Below are 17,673 nucleotides of genomic sequence, written 5' to 3' on the forward strand. Positions count from 1 at the left end.
AAAAAAAGGAAATATTTGTGGGTGACAAAAACAAAACAGAAAGAAGAAGAGTGCTTTAAACATATCAGAGGCTAACATATTCACACAGCTACAGCGAAATGATGAATAATAAACTCCAGGGATTTTTTAAATTAAATTAAAAAAACGAAACAAAAACACAAAAAGTTAGTTAAGAAAGGGGAGAGATGACAAAATAAAGCGTCGCTACAGAGTAAAGTCGTGCTATAGTGTTTTAAATATTGGCAGAAAAACAAAACAAAACAACCGAGGGGACAAGCTAGCTGTGATTTACACGGCTGAGAAGCTAAAATTAAAGGTGAAGTCAAATTTGGGATGCGAGGGGGGGGAGCTGTGAGTTGGTTTCCAGTCTGCATACAAGACAAATTGTGCAAAATAAAGTTCATTTATTCATTTTTGTTTATTTTTTTGCCGGCATCTGATTAGGTCTGTGCACAAGTGTTGTTTTTCCTGAGAGGTAACGGTTGCATGAGCCTCGTTTTGAGATGAAAGTTTTTTTCCTATTTGATGCATTTTTTAAAAATCGTTTTTTTTACTTGGACTCAAAGAAAGAAAAAAGAAAACAGGAAGCACGAGGCAGGCGGCTGGAAATCTGCTTTAAAACTGTCAAGTATTTGCCTCTTTCAACTTTTAAAGTCACCTTACAGGTATCTCTCGCTTATATATATATATATATATGTATGTATGTATGTATGTATGTATATTTGCTGTTTTGCAAAGCTTATGTACACTGAGTATACTCAGGCCCAAGCGCTCCCTACATGCCATGCCAATGCAAATATTAGTGTTCCTTTGGTTATGTAAAAAAAAAAGAAAGAAATCTACATGCATCTTATTCTTTACAAAAATAAAAGTATAGAAAATTACAGTTAAAAATGATCTGAGAATGCTTCTTCCAATGTGTAAAAAAACATCACTTGTCATTAGTAATATATTCATACGTATTAATATCTGATTTCCATCTAAACTGTATATTAAAACTATCATCAAATATATTCTTTTTTTGTACTTCTCACACAGTGAATTAATTTTTCTTTTCCAACGTTAGTACTGAATAATAAAAGAAAACGTCCAACAATATATCGGGAAAATGTTAAATAGCAAAAACAAACCCTTGAGGGAGGGACTTTTTTTTTCTTTCTCAAATTTCCTTCAAAAGATAGGTCTGCATAGCATCGTGTACCTGCGCAATTTGTACATTTACAGGATCATAAACTCTCTTCTTTTGAGATGGTACAACCTAATATGGATGCATCTTTTAGTGTGGGGTCCCTGTGTTGCAGGAAACCTAAGTGCTTTGAAAATGCACAGGCTCGAGGGAAATAAAGGAAGAAGAAGAAGAAGAAGGAGTCAGGTTGGACAGTGGAGGCATGTCAGCTGTCTAGGACAATGTAATACTTGGCCAACCAATCACTCGTTAGCGTATGGATTTACCCTTGAATGCCCTGTGTGTAAATTCACAAATCCCATTTCTTCATTTTGTTAGTTCAACTGCACATCAGAGATTAAAAAAACAAAACAAAACACCCTCTATCTGACATCTACCTTAACACAATGGATTGAAGTAAAAAAAAAAAGCCAAACTGCAAGTACATACCCTCTCAACTCTTTTCTCTAAAATCATGAATTTAAAATCGTACATTTAATCAGGGCAAGATGTGCAACCACATGTTTCATGCCTCCGGCCGTCCCATCTTTATCTTCCACCTGTTCACAACAGTCCTCTCGCTCGCTTTATCTGTATCGAGGTCGGTGCAGCAGGGCAAGTGTACCTCATTCAGACGAGCATTTGGTCTGGCAAGTCACGCCGAGCGGGAAAACTGGCCATTTCTCCAAAAATCAAAACAAAACAAACAACAACAACAAAAAAACAGTCCATCAAGTCTCTCAAACCAGCGCCTTTGAGATCCGGAGTACCATATCCGCCCTAAAGCTTTTGTCGTGTAACATAACTAAAGTGGAAACTCATTCCAGCCAGAGGGAGGGAGGGAGGAGGGGTGGGGACGGGGAAATAGGTGATTTGTCTTGTCAATCTAAAAAAACAAAACAAAACCAAACCAAAAACCATCAAGTCACACATTTTAAAAAAAATCAGTTTGCAGTGAAAAAACAAACAAACAAAAAAACAAACAACAACAACAAAAATGGCTAGCAGCCCAATCGTCCGAGTGTTATTTAAAAACCCCCAAAACAAAACAAAATAAAAATAAACAGAAAGTTGTGCATAGTAGCCTGAATCTCCTCCGCTTCCTCTGCATGTCTTGGCACGTGATATGAGTGAGGTCTTCGTTTGTAAAAGTCCAAGAGAAACGGCGCGCTTTGAAGACAAGCATCTTCGGCCAGCAGGGAGGAGGGATCAACTGGTGGTTGCGTGACGTTATCTTGATGGGAGATTAGTTTCCTGCAAAGACGATAGAGAGGATCATTCACCTCGCTGTCGCTTAAAAAGGCCGTTTGAGAAGATCTGTTAGCCATATCTGCATGCAATGCTGTGAGTAATGAGCAGATCTTTGTGAAAAAAACTAAAAGGGGTGGAAATATTCAATCTACAGTGACAGAAAAAAACAGAATAAAGATAAAAACGCTTTAGATTAGAAAGTCGGAAAATACTGAAAATATTACGTTTTTTTCATTTAATATAATATAGATTTTTTTTAAGGAACAGTTGATCACCGAAGGTCATTTTCACTAAATCCTGAATTAAAATGCTAAATATTCTCTAGATTTGCTGCTTTTCTTTACTTCGCACCACCGTGAATTGAATATATTTAAGTTTTCAACACCTAAAGACAATTTTTTTTTAATTCTTTAGACTAGTAAATAGTTCGTGTCTCTGACAGTGGTTGGTGTACCTGGCTAACACCGTGTGGTCAGGTGAGTGATTAGCTGGGCACCCAGTTGTGAGCGGAGCCCTGCGTGGTGGTCGGTCCCGGGTAGCCTTGGCCTCCAGGCAGCATGGGGTCGAAGTTGAAATCGAGGCCGTCTCCGTCCATGAGGTCACTGTTGATTATGTAGTCCACATCGCAATCCAGGTTTTCGGTGAACATGTCAATGTCCAAGTCCGTAGGGAGCCGACCCGGACCGGTGGAGAAGCAGGACGGCACTCCAAACTGACTGATTCCCGGCAGGGTGGTGATGGGCCCCCCGTGTTGCGAGCCAACGGCTGGTAGCGCGGCGTGTTGGGCTTTGAGGGCAGAGAGCTGTGACGGGTCCTGAGACAGACCTGAGAGGATCATCCCCAACTCCATCTGAGAGTGATGCTGGTGTTGTTGCTGCTGCTGCTGCGCCGGTGGTGGTGGCTGCTGCTGCTGCTGGTGGTGAAGGTGATGCTGCTGAGGCTGCATCTGTGCCTGCAGCCCGATGGGGGACACGGTGTTCGGCTCCAACCCCTTACCCAACCTCACTCCTGCAACAGACGTGCCCAAACCTATCATTCCCACCCCTCCAGAATTCGGCATGATGGAATCCACTTGGGCCATCAGGACATCGCTGGGAGGAGGGGAGTCGGAGGTGAGCAGCGCTTCCAAGCTGGAGGGTACGTGGGCGCTGTAATGGCCGCTCCCACGGGAGCTGGGGGTGGGCATTGGGTTGAAGAGGGAGTTGCTGAACGTCGTCTGCTCTTTGCTGCCGGGCCCGCAGGGAGACACGGAGGTTGTGGCCCTGGTGTGGGTAGGGGCCTGTGGGAGGCTGGATGAAAGCTGATGGAAGGAGGGGAAGCTGGAGCCTCGAGGCAGCAGGGTGGAGGCGGAGGGCAGCGGAGTGGGAGGTGCTGGTGGGGCTGTGCTGGGACTGGCCCCTCCCTGCTGTCCCGTCATCAGAGTGAGGCCATCGATCAGGTCCAGCTCCTCCATGAGCGTCTCGGTGAGGGTGGGAGTCAAGTTGCTGGCAGAGAACCGCCCCAGCAGGCCGTCATCAGGCAGGTTGTCGTCATCCTCCTGGCCCGGAGCAATGGGGGACAGACGTCCGCTCAGGGTGCTGGCGTTAGAGCTCGTGCGCGGGCGGAAGGTGGTCCACATATCCGTGTCGTCCAGGCTGCCGCGGGACGAGGGGCTGCTGCTGTTCACCCCCCATTTGGAGAACTGCTGGGATGAGTTAGGGCTGTCCGCGCCCGCCGAGCCCGTGGCACCATCGCCCTGCAACACACCTGCGGTGCCTCCCAGGCCGGCCGCTCCCGCCTGCTTCTTGGTCTGCTTGGCCCTCATGCGGCTCTTCAGCAGCTTACTGCTGTTGTCCATAGATGCAGCCCGGCGACGCGGCGCCTTGCCGGTCTTGCCTCCTTCGGGGTTGAGCATCCACCAAGAGCTCTTTCCGGTCGATTCATTGTGTACCCTCAGGAACTTGTTGTGGAGTGACAAATTGTGGCGAATTGAATTCTGAAAATCAAAAGGTAAAAAAACAAAACAAAAAAAAAACACAAAACACAACAATGAAGAGAGTCATGAATTGAAACTCACAGGAGAATCCAGCAATAGAAAAGATGCTGACTGAATGAAAACTTTCAGGATTAAAAAGCATTTTAAACCTTATTTTGGAGCAAACTTTTCTACTTTTTTTGTGTTTTTTAACAGATTTGACTTTTTATTCCGTGAATGCATTTTTACATCCAAGTAGCCACTGAAATTAAAGTTTATTTATTAAATAATGCTTTACAATAACTCCCCAAAGGTGTTTCAAGTTGGTTGCAGAGTGGTGAAACTTGCTTTTATTACACTGGTGATTTGCAGATTAATCACTTATCTTTAAATGAGAATAATAAAATTAAAGTATGGCTACTGTGGATATAATCTTTAGTAAAGGATTTTCAAAATAGTTTTTGTCTCATCTTGGATGACACAAAATGTATTTATTATCTTTGAAAAGGGTTTATACCAAAACAGACGATCTTAGACGGTAATAAGCCCGAGCAATTACAACTTTGTTTCGAAGGGTTTCACACCAACGCTTGCTGGGAACCACCCGTCTGCTAACAGTAGTACAAATGAGTGTGGCCTCAGCTTTAGTTTTATTGAGGAGGTATCTGTCTCCTCCTAGCATAACAATATCAGAAGAGGTATTAAAATACAAACTCAACATGCTGTTTAGGCAGCCGGCGTGACGCAGACACCACAAGTATGAATAAACATCTGCACCAAAGCCTCCTGGTGCTTCTTGTAGCTTGACAAAATTGTCAAAAGTGTAAAAATGAAGATGTTTCCAGTGCTTTTTATTTAACTTGGACTGCTTCTTATTGATCGCTTCTTTACTCGAGCACTCAAAGCATGTACACAACATGCCTCATTCACACCAGCACTTCTTTTTCTACCTGGGTGCCTCCTATCTAACATTCAGGCTGTTCAGGCCCAAGGATAATCAGAAGGTTGGTGGATCGATCCCTGGCTGCTCCAGTCTCCATCCCAAACATCCTTGAGCATCCCTGATGCAACCATCAGAGTGTGACTGTTAGATAGAAAGCACTTAAGCGTTTGGGGGGTGTTTGTGTAAATGAGGCATGTTGTATGAAGCGCTCCCAGTCCTCAGGTAGAGTAGAAAAGCATCTTTTTTCACCCAGTGACAGTCAACAACCAATGCCAACCACCTAGCAACTAGTAGCTGTATCACCTCCAAAATGTTTACAACTTTTAACAATGTGCACGAGGTCACGTGATTAACCTCAGTACTGCCTGTAAATGCCATCCAGGGGTTTTCCTGCCCACTAAAAGGAAATAAGCAGAACTGTGATTAATAATATGTTTAACCACTTTTCCCAAAGCTTATTTACTTAAAGTTAAGTATTTTAGTTTATTTTTAAAACTAGGACAACCAGAATGGCTGGCCTATGCACAAACTTGGGTTAAATAAGGAAACACACACACTCTCTGCCGTAACTCTTAATGCAGCTCTGTGGTGTGCCAGGAAAAACTCTTACTGACACATTTACCTGGTGGACCTAAGTGTTTATTTTATTACAGTTCAGCTTAACTCTTAAAACTAAAAGGCCCATAAACATAAAGATAACCTTGGCTGTGTACTGACTCAGATGATTCCCTGCAGATGAAGCCCTCACCTTCCAGCCGGCGGAGCTGTTGCTGTCTCCTTTGTCTCTGAAGTAAGGCACAGTTTTCACCATCCACTCATATATCTGCGCTAGCGTCAGCCTCTTCTCGGGTGAGTTCTCGATGGCCTGGCTGATCAGGTCCGCGTAGCTCTGGTTCCCCCACGCGTTGCGCCGGGAGGATCCTTTGCGCGGCGTCGCTCCGGGTCCGCCCACGCCGGCCACGACCCCGCCCTCCACGGACGCCGCAGCCGCTTTCTCGGGCTCGGACGCGATTTGCTGGGGCTCGGGCTTGTCCTCGTCAGCGGGCGGGGTCCCGGCGGCGGACTCGGCGCCGTCCGCCCCCTCCGACTTGACAGCCGTGATGTCGGGCCTCGGCAGCGGCCACGTGCAAGAGCGAGGTCTGCTCTGCGGCTCAAAATCTGGGTCAATCGGGGGCACTGGCGACTCCTCCATGGCGGTCCTCTGAACTTCCACTCAGAGAGGTGTTCAACTTAAAACATTTAAAGTTTGACAGGTAAGTTTGAGCCGATGACACCTTAAGAGAAAACAAACACACCACCTTTAAAATAAATAAACAAACAAACAAAAATAAACAAACAATATACTTCACCCTCCGCGGGGGTGTCAACCGAAGGGCCTAGAAAAGAGACGTAATAATCTGAACACGCCAATAGCCTCGGTTAATCCTCAGATTGGAGATTAGGGAACCCAAATAATCTCCTTAATAGTAACTATCATAAACCTTCAGATTTATATAGAAATAAGGAGGGCTGGGGCGGGACTCTCTTTGTTTGAATGAAATCTAAAAAGATAGTCGCACAATGACAATAAGCACCAAAACATCTGGACCTAGACGGGGTTTGGGGCCGCATCTGGAAATTATTATTATTATTATTATTATTATTATTATTATTATTATTAATAATAATAATAATAATAATAATAATAATAAGAAGAAGAAGAAGAAGAAGAAGAAGAAGAAGAAGAAGAAGAAGAAGAAGAAGAAAAATATATATGTGAACATGTGTGGCTAAAAATAGAAATTGAAGCCATTTAAAATCGCTTACATTGCTATATTTTACTTTCAAGGAGAGAGTGGTTTATATGCGGGTGGAGATTTTGTAATTATTGCGGATTAAATTTGTGAACTCACACGTGAAGTTTTCTTGTAAAACTATGCAGTATGCATGCGAGGATTAGCTGGCTGCGGTTACAAAGGAGCTTCTGGCTGTTCTTGTAAACAACCGGGCAGTCTGAGGTCTCCACAAGACCAGAAAAAGGGAGAGAAAACGACCAAAGTTTATTTATTTATTTATTTTAAGTTCCGCAGACATCCACTAACCGGTGCGGCTTAGTCAGTCAAAGTGAAGATGTGCGGCGGCTGACTGTCCGAGCTGGCGGTCTGTTCAACACTGCCCCGGTACGCTGGCACACGTCTCTGTCTGTCTTCTGGTGGGAAAAACAAGCCTCCAGCGAGGATAAGATGTCAGTAAGGACGCTTCGGGATTTGTTTATAACACTAGAGAGATGACAGAAATGTGCAAAGAGAAGTCCGCGCCTCAGGTCTGCACGGTCCGCCACATTGCGGTCGGGCGCATGTCACCATCTGCCATGTTTCCCCACAGTCCTGCCGCGGCACACGATACTCGAAGAAGCGGGTTTTAAAAAGCCCACTCGACCGCAGCCCGGAACTCAGCCGACCCTCGTCTCGTTGTGTCGCTAACCAAGCCTCGCAGTTTCTCCGCAGGCGCTTGGGTGAAACTGGGGTCGCCCGCAGGTCTGTCGGCTCCCACTCGCCGCACTTTGAAAACAGCACCGATAGCCTCCGTAACGTTAGCCGCTTAAGCTCCTGCTACTCCAGAGTTTACAATCCGTGGAAAAGTCCGTGAAAAGCCTCCGATAACTTCATCCAAGTTGCCGTTTCTAGTCCGCGCTGACTTTTGTAAAACTTCCTGTTGTTGTGTCGGTACAAATATTCACTCCTTCGGGATCTTTTCGACTTGTTTTGTTTTGTTTTGACTCGAGGCGAAGACTCCCTTCTGACGTCTGTTTACCACTGTCAGGCAACGCACTCTGCGCCTGCGCACAATGGAATTCTGGGAAGGCGAGTCCTGTGTGTGGCAGACGGTTCCGACGTAAACAGCCGCGCTCGATGGCAACATGTACCTGTAGTGGAACATTATGTAACAGTTTATGAAAGTGTCCTAAGTACTCTTAGGCCATTTAAGGTATTACCGGTAATTAGAAACACGAGACAAGAAAAGACTGCAAAATTACATTATTTCCAGAAACAAACAAACAATAATTATAACCTTAAATTTTAATGTTTACTCATACATAGAGGTCCCTCTGAATACCTCCTCAAATTTCCAGTTTTTAATAATACATTTAGTAAACTTGTATGGATTCTGTTTTATTTAGCTTTGTTGAATTTGACTGTGCTTTATTACTTTATTACATGTGATATTGCTTAATAATTTGTTTTAACTTTAATGTAGTTATTTGTGATTTATTGTAATTTTCAGATTAGTTACATTTTACTGAGCTATATCCTAATTTAAGCTATTCGTTAATGCTATTTAAAAACATCTTGTCTTATTACCTGGGAAACGAATAAATAAGATTTTATGGCATTTTATAAATAATTATATTAATTAGCAATATGTACACTCAGGAGGAGTAGAGACACCAATCTATTAGGTACTGCATCAGTTATGTGTAAAATTGTGCCAAATCAAATATGCAGTTCTACCCACTGTGGCTACTACAACTAAAAAACAATTTTGCATCCATAGGTAATTCAGAACCCACCTTAAGTGTGTTAAAAATCTAAATCTATCCATTTTCTTCCACTTATTCAATTCAGGTTGGGTTGGAGCCTATACCAGTTGCCACAGGGTGAGAGGTGGGGTACACCCTGGACAGATTGCCAGTATATCACAGGACTAACACATAGAGACAGAGAACCATTTACATTTACATTAACACGGACACGTGAAGAACGTGCAGACTCCACACAGACAAGGCCCCAGACTGGATTTGAACTTTAAATATGAAATCGAAATGGATGAAGAGCGACATAGTCTTCATTATAGGCCTCAGGCCAGAGTTAAATGCAAGGATTTGGGTTGGAATATCCAGTTTGGCACAGGCCATGCCACCACTGAAGGTCTGTGGTTCAATAACTTGTTCTTTCAGTTCACATGTTGGAGTGTCCTTGGGCAAGATGTCGCACCTGATGCAAGCACCGAAGAGTGAGATAAAAACATTATAACGTGTACCGAGTAAAGCTTTGTATGAATGTGAATGGCTGGATGTGGATACTAAATACCAGTCAATTAAAATTAAAACCTTGATATTCCTATTACCAAAAACATAGGTATATTCATTTATTTATTGGTTTATTTATATATCATGACAGAGTAATATATGTGGAACAATAGAGTAGTCTGTGTTATAAATGGAATGAAACAAGAGATATGAGAAGGGCACTTACATTAAACCTCATGAAAAACCTGCTCTATTTTCAACTTAAACTTTAAGACTTTTTGTGAATTGAAAATGTGATTATTGCTTTTAAGTTTCCACTCAGGCACAGTGTATCTCTGTATGTATTCTGTAAGTTATATGTTCAGTTATTTAAAACATTAAAAAAAAATGCTTGGGCCAACCTAGTTTTTAGGTCTTGGATGATCCAGGTATGCTACAGGTGTGTGTCTTAACCACCGGATACCCGATGCTCCGTGTGAAGCTAATGCATACTCAGTAACCTAGGCTCATGGCTGTTAATCCAGCTTTCTTTTACTAGATTTATGCTAGACTTTAGTCACAGAAGTCTCCTCTCTCACAAGCCAGAGTACTCCCTGTGCTGCCCGGATAAATGGCAGGGTTGTGTTAGGAGGGGTATGCAGTCTAAAATCTGTGGCACATCAAACACGTGAAGACCCCTGGGGAAATAATGGAGCTCCACAGAACTGTACAGAGGACATGTGGCATCTTTATAGAGGGAAGGGACAGAGTTGTTCTTCATGCTTTGCTATGGCTTTCACTGGGACAAGACCTCAACCCCAATAAACACAAAGAGGAGATTTTTGGATCCAAATCAAAAAATCAGGAAATATCTTTTAAAGAATGGTGTTGCATCTCTTCAGGAGACCTCCAGAGACACTTTATAGGGTTTTTTCCTTTAGTCTGTCACCCGTCTGACTCATGAAGCAACGACACATAATCGAATACAGAAGCATTTTTTTTAAGAAGACTCAACTCTCAGATGGTGTTTTCTGTGTTTTGGTCTTTGTGTGGTGGGAGCTTAATGAGCAGTGAAAAACTTGTAAATTAGGAAGTGAGAAAAGGCTTAGCTTACTCCACCATTGTTTATTAAAGGCAGGTACATTAGCCCGTCTGATCTCTCTTTGAATGGTTCGTGCTTTCACCTCCACATACCTTTTTTTGTGGTAATCCTTTTTCATTTTGAATACTTGTGTGGCTTCCTGCTCATTGTGATGAAAAGTAACACACCCCACCGATACTGCGCTTAATCTCCATCTTTAATGTTTGTCTTTAAATCCTGCACCCTTCCTCATTAGCTGAGTCATAATTCAGAGGAGGTAGGTAAAAGGCTTCCTGTGTAAAATGCTTCAGTGGCACCAAGTGTCTGACTGCCAGGTGCAGACAAAGTTTGTCTGCCGCTCTGCTATGACTAATGCTCTGTAAATGTACATGCTCAACATGTGCAATCAACATGTCGATTAGCTCTGTCTGTGTGTGGCTGTGCACCCTTTAACCCCAAAAGCAGACTCGGTGTGAGCGTTTGTGGTGTTTTAATTCACATTAAACACATTTTTGTAATTCAGTTTTTTGAAGTTAAGGCTTCAACAGGGGCTTACAACAAAAAAGGTGAATGTAGCACACAGGCCATGAGTCTGCACAGGAAAGGGGTCAGAAAAAGCTCCTCTATATCACTGGCTTATTTTATCCCATCTCATTTAATTACTTGGTCCACTGCCATGTTCAGTATTGTGCAAGCCTAAAATTTGATAACCTGGTTCAGCGGGAAGTTTCACAGTCTATTAAAAGCTCCAAGTGTATTTTGTATGAACACTCTTCCTCAGCTGTCATCTGGTAATTCTACTGCAGTCCATTTATATGAGTTTACCTGATAACACTATATGGAGCGGCAAATAAAACATCGGTGATAAAACCTGTGAAAGTTTACTGCCCTTAATTTCTTTCCGGGGAATTCTCATAAAACAGATAAAACATTCACTGTACCAACGCTTATTTTCTATTACTCTGTCACTGATGTTAAATTAGTGCAGCTTTGCTAAGGAAACTGTGATTATATCTCAACGCCTTGATTCATACCATTCAAGTGGCCCTTAACAACTTGCATGAGGGTGGGTCAATAAACCTCAGGACCACTTTGAACGAGACAGCCCCGTGGTGGCAGAAATCTCTTGAATGAGAAGTGAAAAACATGCATACCATCATTACTCAGTGATCTCCTGATGGTGGACTTGTGAACAATGGCATTACTCAGTGCGATAGAGGCCTTTGGTTACTGGAATCCTGTGTTTCCTTTTTACATCAAGGACTTTTACAACCTTCAGCTACTCCTGTGTGACAGTGACAATGATGTGGATTAGTTGTGATGATCAGACCGATCAACACACCTGATTCTAAATTCACCTTCAAGTTGGCTGTTCATCCTAGAAGTTCGCGAACTTTTGTTTATATTGGATCATTTCATACCAAAGCTTTCATCCATTTGTCTAACTTTATGACTTAAACATTTCAAAATATTTTGGGTCATATTTATGCATAGATATGAAAATAATGCATTTAACTGTATTTAACCTTTAACCATCAAAAATGAATAAACGTACTTTTACTTACTTAGACTTAGTTCCTCCTGTGCCGGATGGCACATTAGGCGGCAAGGGATCGCCAACGAGCTCGGTTTGCAGCCACATCTTCAGCCTCGTCCCATGAAAGATCGACCGCTTTTAGGTCCTCAATGAATGACTGTCTCCATGTCTGTTTTGATCTCGATACGAAATCTTGAAAATCCGTCGGAGGCTGCGCTGTTGGAAAACATTCAGTCATCGGGTGATTGTTGCCGTCGACTTCCATGTTTCACTCGCATAGATAGCCATTGTTACGACTATTGTATTGAACAAACGGACTTTGGATGATATCGAGATGGTGGTCGATCTCCAAACCAGATTCAAGTTGCGCATGGCCAATGCTGCCTTTCCGAGCCAACAGGCAATGTGCTTGTCCAAGCCACCGTCCAGTGTTATAACACTGACCAGATTGGACCAACGTTAACTGGAAGGTCATCCACGGGGCGGAAGGCGTGTTGTCGACATAGGTGCCGGTTGATTCAGGATTTCCTCGAAATGCTGGACCCATCGTTGGTCTTGTTCCTCCGCTGTTGTTAAGAAGCGGCCGTCCTTGCGCTTGACTGGTACTCCTCTGCCGCTTGGAGCACCGCTCAATTCCTGAACGATTCGATAAAGCGTTTTGGTATCATTCTTGTTTGCTGCCTCTTGCGCTTCTTGTCCTTTCCGTCCGATCCAATCCCGTTTGTCCCATCTGCAACTCCGTGTGACGATTTGATCTATCAGCCGATAACGCATGTCCACTGCATCCAAGACTTGTCCTGGTGGCTCTCGTTCGCATACTTGCTTTACCTTGTTCCGCTCATCAATAAGGTCCCCCGTCCAATCAATACTGGCTGGCCATTTCTGGATCCCTGAGACGAGTGACATCGAAAGGCTTGGGGCACTGACCGTTGGACACTGTTCTCATGAGCCAGAGTCGACGCTTGGTGATGAGTGTCCGCGCCCCGCCAACATCGCACGTCGAGTAACGATGACCGCAATAGTCTCCGTACACAAACGAAATTGGTTTTGTTTTCGTATGTTCCTCCCGGAGCCCGCCACGTCGTCTTGTGTGCTCTCTTGTGTTGGAAAAAGGTATTCCCAAAGCAAAGGTCGTTCGTGGCGCAAAATGAACAGAGCCGGTCGCCGTTATCAGTCGTGCATGCCCCCAATCCATGGGGCCTGATGGTCGATTCAAATCCAGCCCGGTCCCCGTCCAGTTGTGCGTTATAGTCGCTAACCATTAACAGGTGATCGTGCCACGGAATGGCTGCTAAAAAGTCTTGGAGCTGGTTGTAGAAGGCATCCTTGATTGTATCGTTCGCCCTCCTCCGTGGGGGCATAGTCCTGGATGAACGTGATCTTGGCCTGCCAAGTTCGAAATCAAGCCGAGACGATGCGGTCGGAAACTGGTTCCCAACCGATCAATGCCTTTGAAGCCAACTTTGAAGTTGGCTTTGAAGCCAACTTCAACAAGTCGATAGTCGATAGTCATCGAAGGCCTTTAGCCTTTGCATGCGGTATCCCATTCGGTAGAGTGATCTGACATTCCATGTCCCGATACAAGTCGATATTCTTGCATTGAGGAATGGTCGATCCATTGAGAGAGGGATGGTCGCGAGACTTTGGTCCGTCCTCGTCACTAGTAATTGACCTTCCTCTCCACTGATTGCTCGTTGGTTTTCACTTGTCGTTTCTGTAGCATAGCAGGTTTTTACAGGAAGGGGTTGCTAGCCCCGACCAAACCCTCCTCCTTTATCCGGGCTTGGGACTGGCACTGGGAAGCGAGCTACCCAGAGGCGGAGTTAAAAAAAAGAAAGAAAAAAAGATAAAAACAAAACAGATATAGTTGTTGACTGAGATTTGCATGTTACTGTGAGACTGTGATGTCTGGGTTTCTGGGTGTTTTGCGACCGCTGGAATGAGGAGGGAGACATGTCAGCCAGCAGATCAGCAGATAACAGAAACCCCTCGGTATTCTCCCTCAAATATTAACACTGAGTCAGGTTTTGTTTTGCTGCCAGACTCTGTGTGTGGTCTGTGATTGCTGTGATTTGCAGTCTGCAGATAAAGTCTGGTTAGTTACAATTAAGTAATTTTGGGCAACGCTATAAACAGTAGTAGTAAACCAAATAGTTTGACTTTGACTTTGACTTTAGTTGTGCCGTAATGTCTTATTACAGATCCATAGCCACAGTTTTCTGGTAGCTTCTCTAAAGACGGTTTATATTAATATGTTAATGTCATCAATCCTGCTTGTTAATAGTTTTCTATTTGTATTTTTAACTTTATTAATAAAAGTAGGGCAATAATGAAACAAGGTGTGGATATAGACCATGCAAAACAAGACAAACTGGGATAATCAGGACAGATGAGGGGATATTAGGATGTGTATGGTGTGTGTTGGCTTCCACATTTAAAGTGGTGCTGAGCATGTTAACCGTGTTCTGACCATGGTCAAATGAGATAAAGAAAAAGTAAAACAAATAACAATATTAATACTATCAATAATACTGTGCAAAAATCTTAAGTCAAACTTCCTTTCTTTGAATTTTGGTTCTAAGCAACCAAACTTTCCTGTAATTTGTAAAGTGGTACAGAATATATTTAATGTAATGATTAGAGATGGACCGATCCGATATTATGTATCAGTATCGGTCCGATACTGACATAAATTATTGGATCGGAGAGAAATAAAAAATGCAATCGATCCATTAAATATCAAAAAAGCACCTCACAAAACTTGCAACATGGCATAACTCGCCTCATAACCGTTGCACGTTGGAGCAGTGTGCTCACGTGATAGAGCGGCTGTGTGTATTTGTAACCTCGCTACCAAACCAGCATTTCATCTCCGAGGAAGTTATCCCAGAGAGAAGTAAAGCAAGTGTGTAAGTTCATCTCTGAATGTTTGTAAAGCATTCCCACGTTAACCGATATATGGATATATTCTCTCTCCCTCCCTCTCCTGCTGCTACTTCAATCATGAAACTGCTTAATGATCAGCTGATCAGCTTTTCTGTTGCGAGTCCGTTTCTCTTGTTTGTTTTTGGCCCACTTTGCACCAGAAAGAGGAAAACAGCGGCTGAATAACAGCAGCACGTTTAAACTTGATAAACTGTTGTTAGAATTTATTTAATATTACTTTCTACACCAGGATCCTTTTCTACGTAGCTCAGCGGTCTCCAACCTTTTTTGCACCACGGACCGGTTTATGCCCGACAATATTTTCATGGACCGGCCTTTAAGGTGTCGCGGATAAATACAACAAAATAAAACTAGTACCGGTACCGAAAAAAAGAAGATTTATTCATAACACACGTGAAAAGACCAAGGAAAACCGAGTAAACGATAAAAACGATAACAAAATAACGCTGAAAACCGATAAAAACCCTGAAAACCATACATTTCACACCTGAGCCTCAACTCTCGCGGCCCGGTACCAAACGACTCACGGACCAGTATCGGTCCGTGGCCCGGGGGTTGGGGACCGCTGACGTAGCTGACGGCTGGTAACTGTGCAGGGGCGGATCTAGCAAAGTTTAGCCAGGGGGGCCGATAGGATAGGGCATTAACAGCGAAAAGGGGGGCACAAAGACATACTTTTCTTTCTTATTCTCATTTAAAATGTCTAGCTTTTAATAAATAATTATCCGAATCTTACACCCAAAGTTTTAATCTGATGTAAAATGTATAGAAGTCCATTACTGTATATAGTAACTATTAAGTCTAATATACCCTATACTACTTTTTCCTTTGGGAAGATACCATCTGTGCAGTCTGCAATTTTGTTGAAGAAAGATGTTGAATCTATTTAATTATTCTTGAAAAATAATTTAATTCTGTGTATTTTTTTTTCACACTGCATCAAATTAAAGTTGATTACGTCGATTAAGCATCATGAGGGGGGGGGGGGGGGGGGGGGTGGTGGTTCCCTATTTTTTTTTGCTGGGAGTTTACAAACCTATTAGTTAGGTTGCTTAATATTTCTGCTAAGTACTCTTCAAAATACCAGAATAGGGAGGATGGAGCAGGTTTAAGTTCATTAGATTGCTCAGTTTTGCTGAACTATGAAATATTTTGGGTGCAGTGTATTTTTTTACATACAGGTATAACAGAATAGCTTTAGTGTTGTTGTTTATTTAAACTTGAGTATGAACTTATACAAAATGCAGCAAGATATTAAAAAACAGTTTTATTGATTAAAAAACACACTATATTGGATTCATATCGGTATCGGCAGATATCCAAATTTATGATATCGGTATCGGACATAAAAAAGTGGTATCGTGCCATCTCTAGTTATGATACAATAAATAGTTGTATATAATAGTGTTTTTGTGGATATTTTGTTGAGTCCATTTACATATAGGGGATTTTAGTATACTTCACTGAAGAGCTAGGTGCCACCCTGCCTAGAGCTCTTGCCCCTCCTTTTCCACCCAATCTAAAATTCTCTATATCTGCCACTGATGCAACAGAAGACAGAGTCAAAAATATATGAAGGAATACTGCATCATTCAAGACTGCTTTCTATTGTTTTTGTTTTTTTTTTGTTTTTTTGTTTGTTTTTAGATTTTTATTGTATTTTCTTTTTACTTTTTGGCTGGATGGGTTGGATTCAGGATACATAAGTATACACAGCAGATGATATTCTGTAGAAAGTGTTTTTTTTAAATATACATTTTCCTGTCACTCTAAGTCTTTATGTCATCAGCCCACACCTCTGTTTCCAAGATGTGACATATTATGGTCAGCTATTGTTAAATATATCATCATATGGGACTTCATTGTCATTATTGTCATTATTATTGTTCACTTTACCCTTTTGGTATAGCAAAAAAAAGTTCACAAATATGGGATGAATCAAGAAGACCCTGGAGAGACTCATCCTGGACCAGCTCCAGGCTGTGGTCCACCCACTGATGGACCCACTCTAGTTTGCCTACCAGCCCAGACTTGAATTTAAGGAAGCCATTCTTTGCCTGCTCACCCATGTCTCTACCCACCTGGACAAAGCAGCAAACACTGTAAGAATCGTGTTTGGGGTTTTTTAACTTCTTCGGTGACTTCAATGCCATCCGGCCGGCTCTACTGCCTGATAAGCTGACAGTGATACTGACTTGTATGGTTGACTGACTGCCTAACTGGGAGACCAGAAAATGTACTCCTACAGCACTGTGTGTCGAACAGGGAGGTCAGCAACACAGGAGCCCCGCACGAGACCCTTCCATCTCACTTTCTCTTCACCCTCTACACTATGGACTTCAGCTACTGCTGGCAGTTCTGATGGCAATGATGGTGTGTGTGTTTGTTAACTTCTGTTTTTGTTGTTGTTTTTATTGCCATAAGACACAGTAGACCTGCATAGTTTCTTCTGTTTTATCTCTTTTGTTAATCACACTGAGTTCGCATGTGATGGAATGTGCTATATAAATAAAACTGACACTAACAGAATGGCACAGAAAATCATTCCTACTTGTGGCCATCAAACTTTATAACTCCTTGTGATATGTGGATTATATAATACCTTGTCTATACTCGGTATTGTTTTAACTTTGGAATATAGAGTTTTAATTTAACATTTCACTCTAATCTTGGTTGTAATTTGTTTTACATGTTTTCATCTAATGTTTACGTTTTAAAAAGCACCACTGAACGACACAGGAAATCATTCCTGCCCTGTACAACTCCTCCATCTAATACACTGTAAACACTGCAATAGTTACACCCTTT

At 42.5% G+C, this 17,673-nt stretch overlaps 1 protein-coding gene across 4 annotated transcripts; it reads right to left on the reverse strand.

Moving 5' to 3' along the window:
• Positions 1-230: 230 nt before the first annotated feature.
• On the reverse strand, positions 231-8,133 carry foxo4 (forkhead box O4). Of its 4 annotated transcripts, none has more exons than XM_080901679.1 (4): positions 7,395-8,133; positions 6,062-6,542; positions 2,871-4,391; positions 231-2,419 (listed from the first exon to the last, which is right to left on the reverse strand). In XM_080901679.1, exons 2-3 carry the CDS (start codon positions 6,503-6,505, stop codon positions 2,901-2,903), a joined length of 1,935 nt encoding a protein of 644 aa, XP_080757805.1. In that variant the 5' UTR covers positions 6,506-6,542; positions 7,395-8,133; the 3' UTR covers positions 231-2,419; positions 2,871-2,900. The 4 variants fall into 4 exon arrangements, with proteins under 4 accessions (XP_080757805.1, XP_080757803.1, XP_080757804.1 ...); XM_080901677.1 differs by having other exon boundaries at positions 6,062-6,587; XM_080901678.1 differs by having other exon boundaries at positions 7,206-8,133.
• Positions 8,134-17,673: the final 9,540 nt, after the last annotated feature.

Source organism: Rhamphochromis sp. 'chilingali', assembly GCF_963969265.1.
Source record: "Rhamphochromis sp. 'chilingali' genome assembly, chromosome: 13".
NCBI classification, from domain to species: domain Eukaryota; kingdom Metazoa; phylum Chordata; class Actinopteri; order Cichliformes; family Cichlidae; genus Rhamphochromis; species Rhamphochromis sp. 'chilingali'.